The 22,347-nt window shown below is 40.3% G+C and overlaps 2 protein-coding genes across 7 annotated transcripts in view; one reads left to right on the plus strand and one right to left on the minus strand.

The window, feature by feature from the left end:
* VEPH1 (ventricular zone expressed PH domain containing 1) overlaps positions 1-22,347 on the plus strand; it is a 266,024-nt gene that overhangs the window by 46,975 nt on the left and 196,702 nt on the right. For all 6 annotated transcript variants that reach the window (XR_012508920.1, XM_045514505.2, XM_045514504.2 and 3 more), the window contains exon 5: positions 14,864-15,030. Coding sequence is in view for 5 of the 6 variants with exons in the window: in XM_045514505.2 (XP_045370461.1) it covers positions 14,864-15,030 (167 nt within the window). In the remaining variant the exon portion in view is untranslated. The remainder of the gene's footprint in view (positions 1-14,863; positions 15,031-22,347) is intronic.
* On the minus strand, positions 1,667-7,832 carry PTX3 (pentraxin 3). Its single transcript, XM_074369038.1, has 3 exons — positions 7,528-7,832; positions 6,664-7,068; positions 1,667-2,889 (listed from the first exon to the last, which is right to left on the minus strand). The coding sequence occupies exons 1-3, from the start codon at positions 7,655-7,657 to the stop codon at positions 2,276-2,278; spliced, it is 1,149 nt and encodes a 382-aa protein (XP_074225139.1). The 5' UTR covers positions 7,658-7,832; the 3' UTR covers positions 1,667-2,275.

The raw sequence follows: 22,347 nt of genomic DNA on the forward strand, positions 1-22,347 counted from the left end.
TGTAAAAGAGGTTTAGGCACAGGCAGCCCAAGGCTGGCAAGACAGCTTTGTAATATTAAAGACCCAGGCTTCTTCTATGTCGTTATGCAAAATTTCTTCATCTAAGATGGTTGCTGAAATTCCAGCCATCATTACCATATTCCAATCAGTTAGAAGAAGGAAGGGAAAAGGAGCCACATTCAGTGTCTCACCATCAGCCAGAATTTAGTCGTATGGCCATATCTAGTTGCACCTGATGCTGGAAAATACAGTCTTTACTCAAAATGGCCATACATGCCATTAAAACGAGAATACTATTACTTAGGAAAACAGAGAAAATAGGTATCAGGGGACAATTAGAAGTCCCTGGAACACCTATCCAGGTCTGCTGCTGTAGCAGATGAAATTTCTACTTTTGTAAGCCATGAGTTACTTTCTTTTCTTCTATTTATTTCTTCTTTGCCTTCAACATGTAATTCCTGTTAAAAATTAAAAGTTCCTTTACATTTAACTCTGTCAGCATATGAGTTTGCATATATCTTGTCCTGCATCATCTTGGGTCTCTTGAACAGAGGTAATTCATGCTGAAATGTGGAAAGGAATAGCTTAACTCTGGGCTGAAGGTTTTGGTCCAGTATTTCTTCCTTCAGCTCAGCATTTGGAGTTAGCCATTTAGACAGTGGCTAAACAGGGACTTGTTTATGGCCACTGCACCTGCAACCTTGAATTATGCAATCTCCAAGGGTCTAAGATTGGCCTGTGACCTCATAACTAGGAACCATTTTCTTTGAGACCCTTCAATGAGTCTTACGAGTAGGGTGAAGCTATACTGATACCAAGAGTATCCTCAAAGATTCCTAGATTTATGGAAATTCATTGCTGAAAGAGACTAAGAATCCAACCCCCTCGTTTTACTGAGAAATCTCAGAGGAGTTACGTAATTTGCCTAAGGACATCAGGCTAGTTACAAAATGTGGTTGGATAATTACTCCCGGTCCCCTCCTCCAAAACTCACAAACAGGAAATTGTAGTTGTTCAGGTCCTGTCTTTAGGTGGACACATCATCACTGTGATTCTACCATATTTCCTACTGATATTCAGAAGTTGCTTTGTGATGTTCTTCTGTTAGCCCTTGCATAGCCTCTACAGGAGGAAAACATTAGTGTGGTAGAGTTATCGCCTCATCTGCAGGATGAAGGGACTTGACCATACTCTCCTTTATGCATAAGTAAGAGAATGGGATGTGCATTAAAGGCAGAAGTCATTGTTTCTTTTCCAGATTTTTAGATCTCCCCAATAACAGTCCTAAGCCATCTCTTGCAGGAATCGTGTATCTGAGGAACTCTGGTAATTCATGTTTGTTTCCCATGTTACATAGGACAGAAAGTTGTTGATGCTCATAGCATCATCAAATTTGAAGGAATCATTGTTTCTTCAATTCCTTGATTCTCAGTTGAGAAAACTAAAACCCAGAGAGATGAATTGACTTACCAAGATCATATTTCTTGCTTATGATTTATAGGAAGCCTAAGCTTAAAACAACTCCACAGTTTGTTGCTAACAAAATTAATGATTAGTATTTACATAATAGATTAGTATCTGAAAACTAACTGCCTGCTGCAGATAAAAAAAGAAAAATGTGAATTTCCTTCCAGACATTTTAAATTAATAATTAGACAGCATGGACTAGTTTTATAAAATATTTTATTTAAAGTAGAGCTTTACAAAAATAGTCTTAATAAAATTAATACAAAACCATCTTACAATATAACTTATATAACTATCTTCTCAAAAAAGTGACATTTGATTATAACACATAAACTACATTTGTATTTGTTAAGTCACATTGTAGTATAAATATGTTTTATCATCATTTTTTGTAATAAGGTATATACCAGTAACAATGAACAATGGATAACAAATGTTATTTTATTATTCTTCCAATGTAAAATTCATCTCTGGCCAAAACAAAGTTTACCAAAGAAAAGTAAAACAATTGTCCTTCTGTTCAACTATACAGTCCTTTTTAATTATTTGAGAGTTTCTCTGACAAGGACACAGCATTAATCTGAAAGCACCATGGCATCAAGTCTAGTAACAATATCCCCAAAAGCCTTCTCCAATGTCTCCCCTTTGACTGTTTATTCAGCATTTTGCCAAGATAAATATCTCTCAGCTCTCTCCTTCATTAGTCTCAAGTGTTCTTAATATGCACTGAGGTTTTCAGACCTTCCCAACTGGCACCTGTTTAAAATGTGAGTTTCTTTCTTTGGCTTCAAGTGGAGTTTCACAACACTTAGGAAACATACTGAGCTCCTCCGTGGGTCTGAATCTCCGTGACTCCCCACCCAACCACATTGCCCCGGATGTGACAAGACTCCTCTCCTCCAGTCTTTCTTATCTCCTCGTTGCTGAGAACATGATTCCAGATATTGAAGCCTGTGAGTCTTCCAGAAAAGGCTAATGTTTCATCAAAGCCACCACCCACGCAGCAGCCATTCTTTTCTTGGCCAATCTGCAGGATTCCTCCCTCAGGAACAACGTGACCCGTAGCCATGTTGACTGTGGTGGCCACCAGTTCACCATTTACCCAGAAGGACATGCGCCCTTTCTCTGAATTCCAGGTGCTGCACAGATGGGTCCACGTTCCCAGGGAAATCACGGTGTCGGCAACCAGTCTGTTTTCCTCTCCACCCACCACAAGCACAATGGACTGATAGGTGAGGTACAGCTGGATCTCATATGGATTCCTCTTTGTGCCATAGGAAAACAGGATGGTTTTGTTTAATACATCTGTGGCTTTGACCCAGATGCAGGCACTGAAAGCATCAAGTTTCATTGGTGTCGCCGGATGCACGCTTGCAAAAATCTTTTTGGAACGCATGGGGAATAAAATCGCTGTTTCACAACCTAGAGTAGCAGGAAAGTAAGAATATAAGAGTAAATATAAAATCATTCCAAAGTGATTCTGGCAGTTAGGTATTTTAGCATGGGCCTTTTCATGACTACAGTTGAAAACTAATGCTGCATCATATTATGACTTAAGGGGCCCCAATTGCAATCTCTGTAGAGCAGAGAAAACAGGAATAAGGAAAGCCAACTGTCTCATTCAATGAAGCATCTAAATGGAGAAGGCGGCACACAGAGGAGCCAAATCGTTCAAACCCACAGAATAATGAAAACCATGTTTTAATAACTACTTCCCTTCCCAACTAGCTTATTTTGTTACAGCTTTTTAAAAAAGTGTTGAATCACTATGTGTTAACTCCAAATAATGACACTTGTAATTTCCAAAAACTTAAAGCCAAGCTAGTTTCCCTCCCATTGACTTTATCAAGCTCCTAGAACTAACACCTGTGAGATTCATTGGGCCCAGCTAATCTGGCCATTAACATGTATTTTTCAGCAAAACTCTAGGACAGTCAGGATGTTGCTGAATACATTTGAATAAATCACATATTCTCAGATATTTGTAAACTTTGCAAAGTTTGTAGAAAACTACCTTTGAAAGACAACAATATATAAATAATGATGACTAACTCTTATCAGGTACTCACTATGTGCCAGATACTGCTCTAATCCCTTTGTCATTTTAATCCTCATATCAACCCTAAGAGGTGGTCTTACTAGTCCCATTTTACAGATTAAAAAAAAACCTGAGGCACAGAGTGCTAAGTAGTGTGGCTATGCTGACGTAGCTGGTAAGTGGTAAAACTGGGGTTTGAAACTGGGCACTCTGGCTGCAGAAGCCACACCCTTAACCAGCACACTGCATTGCCTCTTAATGGTAGAAGAACCCCCGGATTTGGCTAAAAGAGCTGGAATTCAGTTTGTTTATTACTAGTAAGCTGTGTAGCTTTTTATGAATCCCACGATCTCTCCAAGCTTTACAGTTATCTGTCAAAGTCTCTTCCATTTCCCTCCTAATATTCTCCAAGTCGGTAAGCAGCAACTATGTAGCACTTGAGAAGAGCTGTGCAGACCAAAGATATGCTTAAAAATTCTCACATTATCCACATGCTTATAAATACTATTTAAGCCATAACAGAAACCTTTAAGGAAGAGTGAATTCTTCCAACAGGCTGGATGAAGAACATTTCTGCTATTACACACTTAAGAGACTTTCAAACTTGAGGGTTGAGAGCTCAGTAAACTCCCGCCTCTGTCTACCTCCAGGTCACATGGTCAATCAGGGAGCTGGAGATGCTGCAGTGAAGAGCTTCTAGGTATCTTTGGGAAAGGATGTGCTAGAACCTTTGACAGGTGAACTCTGTTTTATTCTAACCTCATATATGTATAAAAGACTAGATGAAGAAAGAATGTTTAAAACCTAAGTTAGGGCTAGGTAGACACTGCTTTAAAAAGCAAACTGTCAGAGCATTTAAAGACTAACTGGTGAATAGACGGAACTTGCAGGAACCAAATGTCCATGCAAAGTGTGGTAAACTAAGTTAACCACCTGCAAGTGGCTGAGGGCCAGTTTCCATCCCCCCCAAATTAAGTAGATGTGGTCCTTATCCTTTAGAAATAGTCAAAGAAGATATTGAAATTCAGAAAACCCTATAATAGTAACTAATACAGAAGCACAAAATTGGTCTTATCATACTTTGGTATTAACTTTTTCACTGAATAATTTGAATCTCTGAAGATTTTTTAAAAATGAATTTTTAATGAGGCATTCTTTTTTCAAGTGAAATTGATAGGTGCATGCTTTTCTAGCTATGTTATTTAAATCAAAGATCATGGAACAAAAGATCACCATATACATGGGCATTTGAGATATTCTCTGTAATGTTTCAGTAAAGTAGTGTTTGAGAGGGAGCCTACTGCAATCTAATTAACTGATTTCCTGTTTAAATAAGCCCAGGCAGTCAGGATTGCATTCCAAAGCCTTCCTTGATTGCCTCTTAGAGAACCAGCTTCCCCTGTAGGCTGCACTGGTTATGTGAGTTCATGGAGTGGAACTGCATGCTGGCGGGTTTTTTTTTGTGGCATCTTTTGGAGGCCAGTGATTGAGGCCCTTGATATGTCTTTAAAATGTCAGAAACTCTCTCATGAAATGGCTTTTAACTAATAGGTTTTTCTGATTATATTATCAAAGACCAAGCAGAATTAAAACCAGGTTCTTAAGAGGCCGACAACAGAATGATTAGGAATCCCTTAGGAGCCAAGCTGGCAGGAAACCAAGAGAGGAGAAATCAAAGCATGTGGGTAAAACTAATGTGGATGTAATAAGAAATTAACACTTTAAAATTCAGAAAAACATTCCTCTTCTGCTCTAGCTAGTATACAGAGGTAAAGGTGAAAATTAGTGTAATTCTTCAGTTTTTCTGGTATGTGATATGCACAATGATTCTATGTTGTTTGCAAAAGACAAGAAATTCCATCCATTAAAACAGCCAAAGAATTATAATTTGTCTTCTTGCCACTTACATTGAGGATCTATTGTATATTTGTTTTTAGGGGTTTTCCCCCTCTGAAGCCCTATTTAATATATATTTTTTAAATGCTCTGTACTGATAAACCATCCTCAAATATTTAGGAAAGACAAATATGATATTCTGGTATGCTTACTGCAATTTTAAATGAAACGTGCTTGATTCTTTCTCCTACCCCATCCAATAAGAGTTGTTTTATTGGACATATAAGAAAGGATGGCACTATTTGTAATTGCTTTCTGTTCAAAGGATGCTCAGGAAAAGTGTAAGTTATATTTTCTTATCTAGGACACAGATTTTCTAATACAACTGACAAATGATAGTTACATCATTATTTCTTAGAAATTTTGACTTACAAAGGAGTGTTATGTGACTCCAAATCTTTCCTTTATTTCTTTGAAATGTATTATGTTTGGCCCACTTGTGTTTGCATAACAGGAGACTTTGACAAGTTGCATCTGGTTTGAACTGCCTCTGTCCTGTTTCACCCTGATCCTCCATATCCCTGGGGTGGCCCGAGGTACCAATTGGCTCTCACATCTGACTGTCCCACTTTGGATTCGTCAGCTGCTCGTGGTTTATTCCAAATCTCACATCCTCGGGCCTCCACTCTCGCGCTCATTTCACAGAACCAGCGCTGAGGATACACCCCTCAGGAGATCAGATTCAGCCTCAAGTCTCTGGTTCAGCCCAGAGATTGGAAAACATCCCTAAAAATTAGGCTGGCCCCTGAAATAGTGCGGGGAACCAGAGCTCCCCTAAAAAGAGAGGCAGGCTAAAATTAGAAGAAGTGGAAATCCCTAACGGAGGGAAGCTGGACATCGAGAGAGGTCAGGGTTATAACGGGCCAATAGAGCTCCTGCAATGCCTGGTCGGATCGTGTGTCAGTTCGGGGGCCCTTTACGTGTATTTCAAGACTGTGATGGTTACGTGCACAGCTATCTTCTGGGTTGCTCGGTACTGGAGACTACTTTTGAAAGCAACTTTTCCGCCTTAAATGGTGTGTCCGACCTCTGTGATTGTGCGTGGAGAAGCAGAAGGGTGTGTGTGTGTGTGTGTGTGTGTGTCTGTGTCTGTGTCTGTGTCTGTGTGTGTGTGTGTGTGTCTGTGTGTGTGTGTGTGTGTCTGTGTGTGTGTGTTTCCTCCCACTAAAGCCTCCCCTTGAGAGTTGATGATTCGGCTTCCCACACCGCGCGCTCCGAGAACAAAGCCGCGCGGGGTTCCCCGCCCGACCGGGGGTCCTTACCTGCCGGCAGCCAGCGCCCGGCCGCCCAGTCCCGCACCGCTCGGAGGTCCGCCCGCGTCCGCCGCAGCTCCTCAAGCACCGCGCTCAGGGCCCGCCCCTCCTCCTGCTGCGGCCGCGGCATCCCGGCTTCCTCCAGACGCGCCAGCCTGCGTCCGGCATCGCGGCTCGCCTGCAGCAGCTCGTCCAGCGCCCGGGCCAGCCTGGCCTCTGCGGGGGCCGCCGCTGCGCACGGCCTCCCCAGGCTGCTCGCCAGCCGGCCAAGCTCGGCCCGCAGGTTCTGCAACTCCCCGCGGAAGACGTCGTCGGTGGCCTGCAGCAGCATGCCCTCCCGCATCTGCGAGTTCTCCAGCATGATGAAGAGCTTGTCCCACTCGGAGTGATCCCGATTGCAGTCGCATGGCGTGGCTAGAGAGCGGGACATACATGTTACCAACCCTCCCAGGCCTTCCTTGGGTGTGCTTTGTAAAAAGCCGACCTCCCTCAGGGGTCCCAAGTTACAGCCCGTCCCCAGCACCCGCTTCCCTATTAAGGACACCTCCAAAAAAAACAACGTGTAGATATCGCTAGCATGACAGAAACCACGCAGGTATATATTAAGTTGAACTTCATGAAATTGCCGTTCGTGGAGCTCAAAACAGGCGAGTATGGGCAATTTCCTATGGTTCGACCCATTAGTATGTATGACAGAAAAAAACTTTTTGAAACCTCCCCCTTTCCTAACGTGCTTCTCTCTTTTGTAAAACAAACTAATTTCGGGGGGGGGGTGTTATTTCATTGGCTACTATATATATATATAAAACATTTAGACCCAACGAGGTGGATATGTAATTAGGGTTAGCAGAGAAACAGTTAAAATGAACTTACGGTCCTCAGTGGGATGGAGTCCATTGTCTATTTCGTTGTCCAAATTCACATACATGAGCTCATAATCATCCGAGTTCTCGGCCGACACTGCAGACCAGAGAACACAAAACAGAATCACAGGGAGATGCATTGCTGGAGAGACAAAGTTCTTCCCTCGGCTGGCGGGAGGGAACGAGGCAAGAAGCTCTCAAGTGAGCAGAGGAGAGCAGAGAAGAGTGAGAGTGAGAGGCAGGAGCCGAGAGCCCTCAATAAATACTGGGGAAAGTCTGAATGGGGATGAATGAGTAATGCCAGTGGCACCGCGTTAACGGGAGTTCCCCTGTATTGGGTGAGGAGAGGGGGCTGGGGGGGGGGGAAGGGTGAAGGAGACGTGGATGTTGCACAATAGTAAACCACAAAGGTTTACACTGAAGTCAGATTAATTGAAGGAGGGTCAGAGGGGAAAGAACGGGGGAAACTGGGCCAGGATTGTCCCCCTGAGGATTAGCTGTTGTAACTTGAATTGGTAGCACTGAGGGATGAAAGAGAGAGGAGGGGGGTTATGGGGAGAAATAATTCAGCAGGCACAGAGGTATGAAAGCAAGAGCATCATTTCAGCATTTTGTGAGGGCTCATTATTTCACAATTCTTTATGTATAGAAAACTTTTTTCACTTTTTCTTTGTACATAGTTTTACAGTCTAAGCTGTAAAGGTTACTCTGATTTCAAGATAAACCAACGCAGTAAGAATTTGTATGGCTCTAGAAGCCAAGTCCATTCCAAATTATCCCATCTTTAATCCTTCTGGAGTTGCAACTGTACTTCTATAAACATACTTTTTTTTTTATAACAAACAGAAAAACTGGTAAACCTAAAATGAGGAGCTGGGAGGAAAAGAATAAACTGATTTTAAGCGTGTTTCTTTTTATAACCTGGTATTATATGGAAATTATATTATTTCACTAGGCTTAGAGTCAAAGATCATGTTTTTAAATTTAGAAATTCTTGTTTATGCCAATATATAGAGATCTACATAAGCTGAAAACTGTCCTGAACAAAACACCTAGACATATGTTTACCTTAGAATAATAATAAAAACTTTAAATGTACAAATATACTCTCAATAAAGTAAGGGAAATATCCAGAGGCCAAAGATAGGGAACCCAAAACAGACCAATAAGCCTAAGAGCTGGTGCTAGGCATCCCCTGGAGGGGAGGTGGAGTCGGGGAGAGGATATCAGTTCTGCAACAACCAAGCATTAATAGCCATGTGGGAGAAGGCTTAGGCCAGAGTAGGGAGTTACAGATTCGATTTCAGTAGCTATAGCTCCCACTCTTTGCCCTGGCACAAGAAAGTGAGAAGTAGGTATGTCTCTTTGATTGAATTCTGCAGAGTCTCTAAGAGTTTGTGACTTTGGCCCTGTCCTTATACATGTTTGAGATTCAAATGAATACTATCTGTAACAGTAAAAATACCTAATTAAATATATTTATTTAAACATGTGAGGAAACAATCCACCATAAATGAGACCCAGCAGAAACCAAAAGGGATTAGATACCCCTCTCTCAAGAATTTCATTTATTTAAAATATCAGCTAGAAGCTAGAAAATAAGTGTGTTTAAAATTATTTAAGATCTACAAGAGGGAATTGGAAACATTAAAAAAGAAAAAGACACTGTCAAAAGAAAAAGATTAGGCCTATATGTTTAAAGAACCAAATATAATTTCTGGAATTAAAAAAAAAAGTTAATTGAAATTGTAAAACACCTCGAGGAATGGATTAAATGGCAAATTAGGCAAAGCTGAAGAGACTATTAAGGAACTGAAAGAAAGGTCTAAGAAAATAATCCAAAATCTACTCTGTAAATTCAGCAAAGTATTCTCAAATCATTTCTTTGATCAGAATGATAGCAAAATTGATTTTTCTTTGTTAGTTCAAGGATGTTTATATTTTAAAGGACAACTACCAAAACCAAAAGGAAATAAAATGTCCAAATAGAAGGTATAGAGTGAGTTTTAAAAAAAAAAAGCTTGATTTATTCAACAGAAAGTAGTGAAGAAAGGAAGAAAAGCATAGACAAAGCAAGGAAATAAAAAGCATAGCATAACATAAAATAAAAACAAATATACCAGTAATCACCATAAATATTAATGAAACAAACTTTCCAGTTAAGAGACAAAGATTGTTATATAGAAATATTTTTTAAGTTCAACTACATGTCACTTACAAGAGTTGCACATAAAATATAAGAATCTAGAAATCTTGAAAACAAAATTTAAAAGTGGTGAGAGAATATACCAAACAAGTGCTATTTAAAAAAGGTTGCATAGCTATATAAATATCAGCCAAAAATAGACTTTAAGGCAAAGAGAATAATTATGATAAAAGAAACACTTTACCAGGAAGATAGCTCAGAATTATCTGATAACAAAGTTTCAAAAAATATATACCTAAAATTGACAAACTTATAAGGGAAAATGAACAAATCCATAATCATAAAGGGAGATTTTAATATACTTCTCATAACTGATAAGTCCATTTCTGTCTTAACTGATCATTCAAATGCCAAAAAAACTGCTAAAGGATACAGAAATTTAAACTACATAATTTAAAGTTTGATGTAATGAAATATATACAGCATCGCCCAAAAGGTTTGATAAGCAAATTCTACCAAACAAGGAACACATAATCCCCATTTTATATAAACTACCTCTGATACTAGAGTGCAGGAATGCACTAAATTCTTTTTATATGTCTAGTAAATATGATACCAAAAAGAGACAAGGACAGTACAAGAAAGGAAAACTGTAAGCCAGTCTCATTTAGGAATATAGATGCAAAAGCTCTAAATAAAATATTAGATCCAAAGGGATCCAGCAGTGTATTCATAAAAATAATCATAATCGAGTTCGGAGTATGCCAAGAGTACAAGATTGATTAAACATTAGACTTCATTAATTTATTACATTAGCAATTTAAAGAGGAAATCATATGGTTATGTCAACAGATACAGAAAAATCATTTAATAAAATTCAGCACTCATTCATGTTCAAACTAGGGAAAAGACAGGAACTTAAACTAATAAAATGTGAATACCAAAAATGTACAGAAACATACATACATTATGGTGAATACTTAGAAACATATTTTTAATTGAAGTATAGTCAGTTTACAATACATCAATTATTTCTGGTGCACAGCATAATGTATTAGTCATACATATACAGACATATATTCGTTTTCATATTTTTCATTATAGGTTACTATAAGATATTATAGTTCCTTGTGCTATACAGTGTAAACTTGTTTATCTAGTTGCTTTCTTAATACAGCAGATGAATAGAAAATAACTTTAAAAAAATAAAAACTTTCATTTACAATAGCAACAACAAATATGGAATACCTAAGAATGAATTTAATGAAAGATATATGAGGCACAGCTAATACCACAAAACTTTTTTATTTTAATTGAAGTACCATTAGTTACCATGTGTAGATTTCTGGTGCGCAGCACAATGTCCCAGTCATGCATATACATGAATATATGCATTTTCATATTTTTTTCATTAAAGTTTATTACAAGATATTGAACACGGTTCCCTGTGCTATATACAGCAGACACTGTTTTAAAATCCATTTTTATAGTATCACAAAACTTTGAAAGACATTAAAAACTTACATAGAAAAATAGATCATGTACTTGTATGAGAAGACTCAGTTTCAGAGATGTCAGTTATCCCAAATTAGTCTATATATTCAATGTGAAAAAAAAATCCTACCCTAGTTTTTCAAGGAATTTAACAAACTAATGGTAGCATTTATATAAAGGAGCCAAGAGGAATTTGAAGTAGAAGATGAAGAAATTTGCCCTATGAGATATAATGATTTATTGTAAGTTATTATAATTAAGAAAATGTATAATTGGTGAAGGTATGATAAATAGTCAGAAACAGACCCAGATGCATGGAAAACTTTATATATAAAAGAGATAGTACAGATTAGAAAGGAAACAACTGGCCACTCAAATTGATATGGGACATTTGTTTATATACACACAAATATATGTTATCGTTAGATCCCTTCCTCATATGTACAAAAGTAAAGTCCAGATGGATTAAAGACAAACATAAAAACAAAGCCATAATGCTTTTAGGAGAAAATATAGGAGAATATTTTTATGAACGTAGGGTAGAGAAAGATTTCTCAATAACAAAAAATATATAAACCATGAAGTAAAGAAATTTAAAAATCAACTCCATTAAGATTGCAACTTTAAAACTGATAGACCCCAAAATCTGTGCCCAGAATAAATAAGGAACTTCTACGAATCAGTAAGAAAACAGACATCACAATCGGAATAGGCAAAGGATATGAATGGCCAGGTCATGGCAGAGGAAATAACCTGAAAACATATAAAAAGGATGCTGAGTCTCACAAGTAATTAAAGAAATGAAAATTAAAACAAGATATGAGATATCATCTCACACCCCATCAGCCTGGCGAAAACCAGTGTCTGTCAAGACCAAATGTTGGCAAAGATGCAGAGCAACAGAAACACTCTTGTTCCTAGTGGGTATGTAAACTTATAATCATGGTGGTAGGCATACTAATGACCCCCCAAAGATGTCCACATCTTTGCCCAGATGGGCCCGCTGTCATCACAAGGATTCTTAAAAGTGGAAGAGAGGCAGAAGAGATATTCAGATGAAGAGGTATGGTGAAGGAAACGGAGTCAGAGAGATGCTATGTTGCTGACTTTGAAAATGGAGGAAGGAGCCCCCAAACCAAGGATTGCTGGGTAGAAGCTAGAAAAACCAAAAAACAGATTCCTTCCTCCAACCTCCAGGAAGTAACCCAGGCCTTCCAATACCTGGAGTTTAGACTGGTGAGACTCATGTCAAGCTTCTGTGTTATAGAAATTTAAGATAATAAGCTTGAGTTATTTGGGGCTACAAGTTTTTGGTAATTTCTTATGGCAACTATAGAAAACTATTACAACTATGTTGCAAAGAAATTTTGGAACATCTAGAAACTTAAGTCCCAGGGACAAACCCACTGCTTTGCTACTTAATTATGTGGTCTCGAGACTATCAGCATCACCTTAGAGCTTGTTAGAAATTCAGATTCTCAAGCCCTGCTGAGTCAGTATCTGTGTGTTTTAACAGTTTGCCCAGGTAATTTCTAAGCACATTAATCTCAGAAGCAGTACCCAAGGGAGTATCTCCCATTTATGCAGAAAGAAATAGGTATAAAAATTGCAGTACTACTGATGAAAGCACATCATAACAATAATAATAATAATAAAAATCTTTCAACCATAGAGTGTATGAATAAATTTTTGCATATTTATACAATGGAATTCCATACAGCTGTGAGAATAAATGAAGGAGAGCTTCTTAAATATAAAATTTCAACATAATGTTGATGGGGGTGGAGAACTATGTTGCACAGAGATATAGACAATATGATACTATTGATATGAAATTTTAAAGCACATAAAACAACACTATAAATGCTTATTATATAAACACATGCAATTAAAGTGTAAAATGATAAAGGTGATAAATACCAATTTCAGGATGGTGGCTGCCTCTGGGGAGAAAAGGAAATGAATGGGATGGGAAGCACTTATGACACAAGGTTAACTTTTGACAAAGCTGGTTGGTAGGCACACCTGTGGTCCTTATATTATTGCCTACATTTGTCTAATGGCTTGAAATACTTCATAATTAAAAAGAGCATATTAGCTTATGAATGAAATTTATGGGATTTCTACACCGAGTGTCTTCATCAGTTTCTAATTCAAGTACACCAGAAATTGACACAACATTTTAAACTGACTATACTTCAATAAAAATATATATATCCCCCAAATTTTTATTTATTTTTGTGTTATTTGATCAAAAGTCAAGTCAGCTAAAAATGACTAACCTGAGTTTTCCCCGTTCAAGGTTCCCAGGGCTTCAATGAGCACTGTACTGAAAAACCTTGCACTAGTTGCCTGTCTTCAATTTTAATGACAGTTCCATTCATTGTGACCCTTTCCCCCAATTGATCAGTATGTCTGCATAACTAAGGTCTCTGAGCTAATGGGCCCTGTATAGATAAGGCATTACATTTGTAATTCCTGATTTTTTAAGAAAAAGCTCTTAGTAAAAATAAACAGAAAACAAACAAAATAAAACAATATTTTCCACATTTTTAAAGATGAAAACCGTGAATATTTTGAATACCTTGTACTCTGTGGGCATGTGACTAAAATCTGTTCGAGACTGATTTCATGAGCCATATGCTGAAAAAGCAATTCTCATTATTTATCATCACCCAAATATATTCACTTTGATCCAGAATCACCCTTTCATTAAATTTAGTCATTGTTATTCTAAATATTTTGGCTTTCTTTCCTTAATCCTCATATCTAAATGTCCCTTTATATTCAGGCATGTCCCCAATATTTAATAAGTTTCCACATATGTGTAATCACTGCTTATTTGATTCTTTCTCTGTATGTCTTCTATATACCGAGATAAATTTAAAGTAAAGAGAGGCAAGAAAATTCTTTTTCAGGAAATCCTTAGAAACAAATTCTGAGACATTTTAGTACTTGAGAGGATTTTTTGAAAAATCCATACCATAAAGTGATAAGCAGATGTTTCCCATATGTTGTTTGCAGATAAGTCCCATAGCTTGTCATATTTTTTCTTCAGATTCTGATATTTTAAACCCAGTTGTCCATACAGGTCTTTGAGGCAAATCACGTGTGACAAATAAACTGAGTCTAAACTTCCCTTGAAATAGTACAGAAATTGGGAATTTAAATTTGCATTGCTACTTAGTTCTAACTATTCATAAAAACAAGGAATAGTTTCCATATATCAATTGTCTAAATCATGCCTCCATATCTCTTAGGAGCACGAATACATTCCTCTGCACTTTTTTGTTGTTGTTGTTCAGTTTCATTTAGATTCATGCTCATAACACTGCTTAGTTTTCATTTAAACAGCATCCAAATATTTCTCGTCAGGAATTCTTTATCGGAATTGTTTCCTTTTCAAGGGTGTGGTCTGGTTACTGTCAAATTTTCTTTTCCCCATGGTGCATTACTCAGGAAAATTTTTCATTAGATTATAATGCTGATCATATCATAAAATATTCACTTTTATGGAATCTATTTAAATCATCCTTTAGTGATTTTTCAGAATAAGGTACCATGACATTTTTAGCAGGCGATTTGGCCATCAGTCTGTACTATTTCATATGTGAGGAAGTACAAAATTTATTGCACTGATAATAATGGTATTTCTATTGCTCATGGGCTGATAAAGTCATCATTCCCATTTTTGCTCCTTCAACAGGTAATGTCATGTTGTTGAGGGTGTTACCTGCTGTGTATGATAAGCAGCCTCAGCCAATTAACAGACACCTGACAGAACTCCTAGCCTTGATGTCTCAGCTGGAACAACCAGAACAGTACCATCTTCTACGGCTTTTGCACGTAGCTGCAAAGAGGAAGCAACCAGAGGTAAAAAGTGCATCATATACCTGATGGTCCACACATCTGGGCATATCTCTGGGTATGTGGACAGGATGTGCACTTCAAGTTTCCTCTCTCATGTATCCATGTATACCCATCTTTACATGAAAGCAGTCATTCACTTTTTCTAGAATCATGAAAGTGAGGAGGTAGTGGCAGAAGTTGGGTACTGTCCTAGAGTTCTCTAGAGAAACAGAACCAATTTTTTACATATATTCTTATATGGAGTTGGCTTGTGTGATTATGAGGCTAAGAAGTCCCACAATCTGCTGTCTGCAAGTCGAGGACCCGAGAGAGTAAGTGAGTGGTATTGTCCAAGTCCAGGTCCAAGGGTCTAGGACCAGAGGGTTGAGGGTATAAGTCCCAGACCGAGGCCAGGGGAGGACTGATGTCCCAGCTCAAGCAGTCAAATGCAGATCTTCAACAGATGGGATGAGACCCACTCACACCAGGGCAAGGCTGCAATCTGCTTTCTCTTTCTACTGATTTAGATGCCAGTCTCATCTTTAGACCCACAGAGGGAGTGGCATCGGGCCAGACTTTGAAGTTTTGTGTCAGGTAGAACAGAGGGGCAAAGGGCCTTCAGGAAGTGGGGTGGGGTCAGAAGACCTGGACACTGGATGGGGCCCCTGATTCTGCCTTCTTACAAGTTCTCAGGTGATGCTGCTCCCCCTGCTGCTTCAGGGACCACACTCTGAGCAGCAAGGCTAGAGACTGGGCAGAGGACTGGGGACCTCTCTGTTAAGTGGTGTGCATCTTTACTTTTGCCCTTAAAACAATATATTATCATTATTTTTGTGTGTCTTTTCCTTTCAGTACACTTTAAACAACTTGAGTTGTATCTGCATATCTGTATGAACTCCTTCTTAGCATAGTGCTGGGCGCATGGTAGGATTTTAATCAAAAGTTGTTGAATTCAGAAATGAATTAATGAACAAAAGAGATCAAAGAGAGTGAAGACCATGAAGAACAAAGAAAAAGATCTATTTGGTCTCCAAAGGGGGAAAGTGATCCAACAGAGCCAAGATCTAGAGAAGTCAAGGAGACTGGAGGTGGGATTTGACCTTGGATCTGGTAGCTGGGGACTCACCAGTGACCCACAAGGAGCAGTGTCTGTGGGGGTGGAGTGGAGGATGGCAGGTGTCTATTATGGATTGTATCTGGAAGGGAAGGGTAGGAAATGACTGTAGGAGTGTGGGAGTTTAGAGGAAATAAGGAGGGTTAAAAAATATCCAATAAGAATAAAATGATTGAAGATGTGGGAGAAAATATTAGATAGAACAGTTGCTAAAGGAAGTCAGGGAGTCAATTCCAGAGCACCTGTGGAGAAGTCAATTTCGGAAAAGATTAAGTACAGAAAGGACAGGCAAGGCTCCAGTAGAGTTTGGGCAGGGAGTGGAGTTAAGGGATCACTGGGTCACCTAAAAGAGGGTTCAGAGTGGAGGGAACACAGACTGGGTTGTGTATTCCTTTTCTGAGCTGCTGTAACAATGCCACAAATGTAGACAAATTTATTATCTTACAATTCTGGCGATCTGAAGTCCAACGTAGGTCAACAGGCCCACATTCCTTCTGGAGGCTCAAGGGGAAAATCTGTTTCTTTGCCCTTTCCAACTTTGAGAGGCTGTCTGCACCCCGTGGCTCATGGCCTGCATCATTCTTACCTTTGCTTTTCCCATCACATCTTCTCTGACTCTGACCCTCCCCCACTCTTCTAAGGCTCTTGCAGTTACACTGGGGCCACCCAGATGAGCCCAGATTATCTATCTTAAGACCCTTTACTTAATCACATCTACAAAGTCCCTTTTGCTGTGTAAGGGAGTATTTTTCACAGGTTCTGGGACTTAGGTTGTGGACATCTTTAGGGAGTCATTATTCTGCCTACCACAGATAGAGTCTGGGGACCAGGTCATATGGGGAATAGTGAGGGGTGACTAACAGGCCAAACTTGGTTTGCTAAAGGAGGCAGCTGGCATGCCATTTTATCTGAAGCCTGAGAGCAAAAGCAAAACAAACAAAGCTTTTAGAAAAGCAGGTTCAATAAAAGTTCAAGGGGGATCTGGGGAGAATAAGTTAATTCGACTTATTTCCCATGGGGTTAAGGCTGGGCAGAAAGGTAAATGAAACCAGGAGGAGGCTCACTTATAGGAAGGGGGAAGGGAAAGGCCTTGGGGCCACCTGACCAAAAAGGTGGGGTCTAAGGGTGAGGGCAACACCACATGTGACATTCAAAGAGGTCTCACCAGACCCCTGGTTACAGGCCTTCTATGGCTGCCCAGAGACTCAGGAAAGGACTATGAAGCTATTTAAAACCAGGCCCCTAACCACTGCCTGGTCTCATAGGACCACTGTAACACCAACACCTCAAACAACTGTACAGTCCCAGGGACCACAGATGAGAATTCTCTCTTGGGGCGCTGAGTTTTTACATATATGCCATGTTCTCCACCTGGAATGTTCTTCCCTTCCACCACAACCTTTTCTGGGCCCACTATTTCTGGTCCTTTAGACAGCTGCATAGATTGCCCTTTCTTGCCAGGAATCCTCTCTGACTTCTTTCTTACCCCTAATCTCTGACATGGCAAATTTCACATTGTAATGAATTTGTCTCTGCTGGTCTCTCTCCCTCTGGACCACCTTGGCTGTGATGCAAATGCTTGAGACACGAGGACCATCTTGGCACATCACTGTGTCCTTCGTGCCTAGCATAGTACAGAAGTCACTCCACAAATAATTTCTTAATACAGAAGAGTTAGTATTAGTACCTAAATTTGCAGAGGGTTTTATTATTCACAAAGGACTTTTATTTTAACATGTAATATCTCATTTAATCCTACCCATTACTCTATGATGTGTTATTTTTCTCTCCATTTTACACCAATCAAAATAGATGCTATGAGAGGTTAACTTGCCCCCATCACACAGGTAGTAAGAGGTAAGTGACAGGTCCAGGACTCTGACTCCCAACCCCTTCCTCTCCCAGCCTAGGGGAGTAATGAGCAGCCTCCACTTGAGAAGGCCACAAGGGGAGTGTTCCCAGGTTACAGGAGGCAGGGGAGGATGGGCAAGGGGCACCAAGAGTGGCTGAGCTCATGCCAAGTACCAGGCACTGTGTAGGTGTTTTATAGACGTGATCTCGCTTGTTCCCTACAACAACCGTTTCATTTTGTAAACAGAGAAGTTGAAGTTTGGAAAGGTTAAGAACAGTGCTGGTACCAAGGTGTGATGACCCCCTCATCTTTATCAGCCCCTCCAATTTTCAGATAGGCAATGCCCATGTCTTCCACAGGTCATTACGTTCACACTGTGCTGCCCCCCCACCCCCCACCCCCTTAGGCTGCCATTTACAGAAAATCTGGGCTGACACTGGTTAGGGAACATATAGAGAAGATTGAGCTACCTCATCATTCCAGTCTAATTACAACCACTGAAATGTTTTGACTTCAACACACTAAAAAAGTGAGACTGTAAGGCTGTGGCTTGTGAAGCAAAAGGGAGAGCCAGGACACAGTAGAAGATGGTGGTCAGAAAGGTGAGCTAAACAAGAGAAGGAGGGGAATTGGAAGGAAGGAATAAGAGAGGGGGAAAGCAGATTCCTGTAGATACTGTGGGTGCTGAGTGTGGATCCCAGAATGAGGAACAGAGAGTTATGAAACACCCATAGTGATGTGAACGGACCCCACCTGGACCAGGATCCTAACTGGTGGGAAGAAGTTGTGACGGGGGCACCACCTGACCCTTTGTTTCCCATCAGCACTTCTGTTCATATTAAAGCAGCCCCAACCCCCACTTGCCTCCTTCAGCTCTTAGTGAGCTCACACTTGATTGCTGAGATGTGCAGGCTGTGATCTAGAGAAATCCCTGATTCACCTCCTCTCTTTCATGTTCATCAGTTAAACAGCAGGCAAGGGGAATGGGAGGGATACAGAGGAGGGTCTACTGAGAGAGGAAAATGAAGTAACAAAAATCAGAACTGCAGGCTGAGGCTTTTAATATAAGTCTAGTTAATTTAGTTTCAGGTGAAATAAGAGGCTAAATGAGGAGGGTTTTGACTTTGTGAAATTTGGATTAAAGTGGGTCTTTTCTTACTGCATGATAGCTGGGCCAGTGCTCTGTAACTTGGAGACACACTGAGCAGGTTCTCCACAGAAGGCAAGGTGCAGGAATGTTTCACACTTCCTTGAGTGCCCTCCTCACTACCTACCTTGTGTGACCAGTGATAACGTAGTTATCCAGGGCTGGAGGGTCAACAGTTTGCCCTTGAAAGAAATATTCTCTGTGTATGGCCGTGAGATTTTGAAGGTGGCATAGCTTCAACATCCATCCATCTGTGAGTTTCTGATGTTGCTGCCTGGGCAGGTGGGGTCCCTTCCTCCATCACTGCCCTCTGGACATCCCTCTCTTAGGAAACTCTCCTTCCTAGGTGGAGGGAGGCAGTTCCTGGCTAGTGACTCACGGCTGGAAGCTCCAGAGAGTTCTTGGAGTCCATTTATAGGAAAAGACTGGGTGGTCAATTTTCCAAGTGGCCTTCTGGGGCTGAGTATGTATTCTTGGCTGCCAAAAATCATGCTGTAACCTAGCCAATGAAAGGAACAGAATTTAGTAACACATATGCGCATATCTGTTATTATCCCCAGGACGTGGGCTTCCAGCCCTAACCAAACAGAGAAGAGTGGCAGGATGTGGCAAGTTTAGCCCTCTATTGATTAATGTCCCGACCCAGAAGAACTGGTTCTGTGGCCTGGTCCCTAGAAATGAGTCATTTTCTAGGATTTTCTCTCAGCAGCGTGGCGCATTCCTATTCACATACCTAATCCTACCGCACCTAACACCGCATCACCAAGCCGTCAGTCCTCAGAGGTCACTTTTGGTATTTCTTTAAAATGAGAAGGCAGTTGAAAAAACATTAAGAAGATAGAGTGATGGAATATATAGACTGTTCTAAAACAGTCTTTGGAACAAAACCTTGGTTTTCAGAATTTATATTTTGTTGGCATGGTGGGAGTAAGTAGCAACTGGAAAGAGTGGCAGTTACGGATTTCTGGAAACTAACAGAGATTGTTAATGCTAGCCAAATTAACTGAAAGAGAAAATTGAGCCTGAGGACTAATTTAAGAGGGAGTATGCACACACACGTACACACAAGTACACATACACAATAGCTCTACCTTTTATTCTATACATAGGCATTTAAACGTCACTTGCTGTCAATTAAGTTATGGTGCTATGTTTTCAGATGCTCTGTTTTCAGGTGCCCATGGCCTGGGGTGATAAGATATATCCACAAAACTTCAGTTCAATGACAAGATGCCACACTTGTCAGCAGACTGCTCTGGAAGACAGAAAAGGCAGTGTATAAATCTGCTCCGGAAGGACCAGAAAAGCCAGGGATAGGCCCCTTCCCTGGATTACTTGCTTTATACAGTTCTGTTTGGCCCTCTTCTACCTGGGTCTGGGAGCACCATTCATATATACTTCCTTGCCTACTAAACATAGTCCAGATAACTGGACCTTGGAATCCCTTTCCTATAGATCTCCATCCTGCTTCCAGGCTTGTGTAAGGCCTGGTCCCTGGGTCTGTTTTCCCAAGGGCAGGCCATGCCAACAGTGTGACCCCATAGGTCAGAGGGGCAGCCTAGATGAGCTTGCATATGTGGGCTGGGGTATCCACATACATGCATAGGAGACTCCTTGAGGGGTAGGAAGAGAAGGGAGGGGCAAGGGATGGGAGCTAGGGCTCATTTCTCCCTGTTCCTCCTACAGGGGCCCTTAAAATTCTAAGTTCAAATCAAGCCTCCCAGATTGCTGTAAAGGTGTATATGTCAGGTGAGAGGAGAGACCATTGTACAAGGCTGCTGAATATTTAAGTGTGTGGTCTAGGGGAGCCTCCTTTTGTACTCTAGCCCCAGGTCCTACATCTGTTAGAGTGGGCTAGAGGGAAGGCCTCCCAAAAGTAGAGCTATTTGAGATCAGCTTTGAAAGTATGAGTTTTCTCCATCTCCAGTCCATGGTGGGTGGTCAGTGGCATGGTGTTGGGTCAGAAGGTTCATGGGGGAAAAGACAGGAGATATACCCATCAATGAGGAAGACCCTGGAATGCCATAACATTGGGATTCCAGCCATGGGCCGTGGGAAATCTTTCCTTCCTCCTTTCTTTCTTTTCCTTTTAATTTTCTTTTATAGATTTGGGATATATGGCTAGAGTTTAAATTAAATTGTCATGACTGGAAGCACATGTCATTAAGGCCTTGGTGTCCCAGGATTAGGACATGAAGAGTAAGGACTGGGAAATGGAATTTTACAGAATGGGACAGGAAATGTGTAAGCAGTTTCCATTTCTAAAAGCTTCAGGTTAAGTACACTGCCCTGACCTGGATCTGCTGGCTGACACTTCTGTCAGAGGTGCCAGGGACCTCTCATGGTTTCTCCTGAAGGGCATACAATCACCTGCAATGCACAGGCAGCCTTTATTGAATTGTCCATTCTTATGTGCTATTTACCAGAAACTAACCCTGTCATATCAGTACTTCATAACAAGTACTGATATGAATATGAAGTTTAAATTTATACATAGGATAATTTTACTGATCTCAAAACTATCTTCTTTTATATCCCCATTGGTTATGTTGTATATGACACATGGTAGATGTATGTTTAAACATTATGTACGAGTATTCAAGTACTATGGTATGGGGTGGTATGGGGGTTATCCAAAAACTACCCTATAAAATCATGTAGATTTGCCTTCCTTTTATTTGTGCCTCGGGTATCTATCAACTCACCATCTGGCCAGGCTCTGTGCTACAGAATAGAAACGATTCTTGACCTTGTAGACCTTTCAGTCTAGTCTGCAAGACAGGCATTAGACCAGCAATAAGAAGGAAGCATGAAGGTAGAAGCTTTAGCAGGGACACAAGACTGAGGGAGGAAGAGGCGGGGAGTTGAGGAAGACTTTTTAAAGGAAATAACAGCTAATCTGAAGCCTCAAGAATGATAGGGAATTATCTAACAAAATTGGGCCAATAAGAATTACAGGCAGAGTGAATGACGGGAATAAAATTCAAGACACAAAAGAAAACTTAGCAGGTCAAGAACATTTTTCAAAATCCAACATGGTGGAAGTGTGATATGTGATGGGATCTGGATGGGGAGAGAGTAGAGCACGTGGGTGGGGAGATAAGTCTGGAAGATGGATAGGAGTCCGTTCAGAGAAGGGGTGTTGAGCCTCTGACTTGAGAGCAATGGGAAATTAGGGAAGTATTTTAAGCAGGGAAGAGTCACATTGTGGCCACAGGGTGGAGAAGG

Source organism: Camelus bactrianus, chromosome 1 (assembly GCF_048773025.1).
Source record: "Camelus bactrianus isolate YW-2024 breed Bactrian camel chromosome 1, ASM4877302v1, whole genome shotgun sequence".
NCBI lineage: Eukaryota > Metazoa > Chordata > Mammalia > Artiodactyla > Camelidae > Camelus > Camelus bactrianus.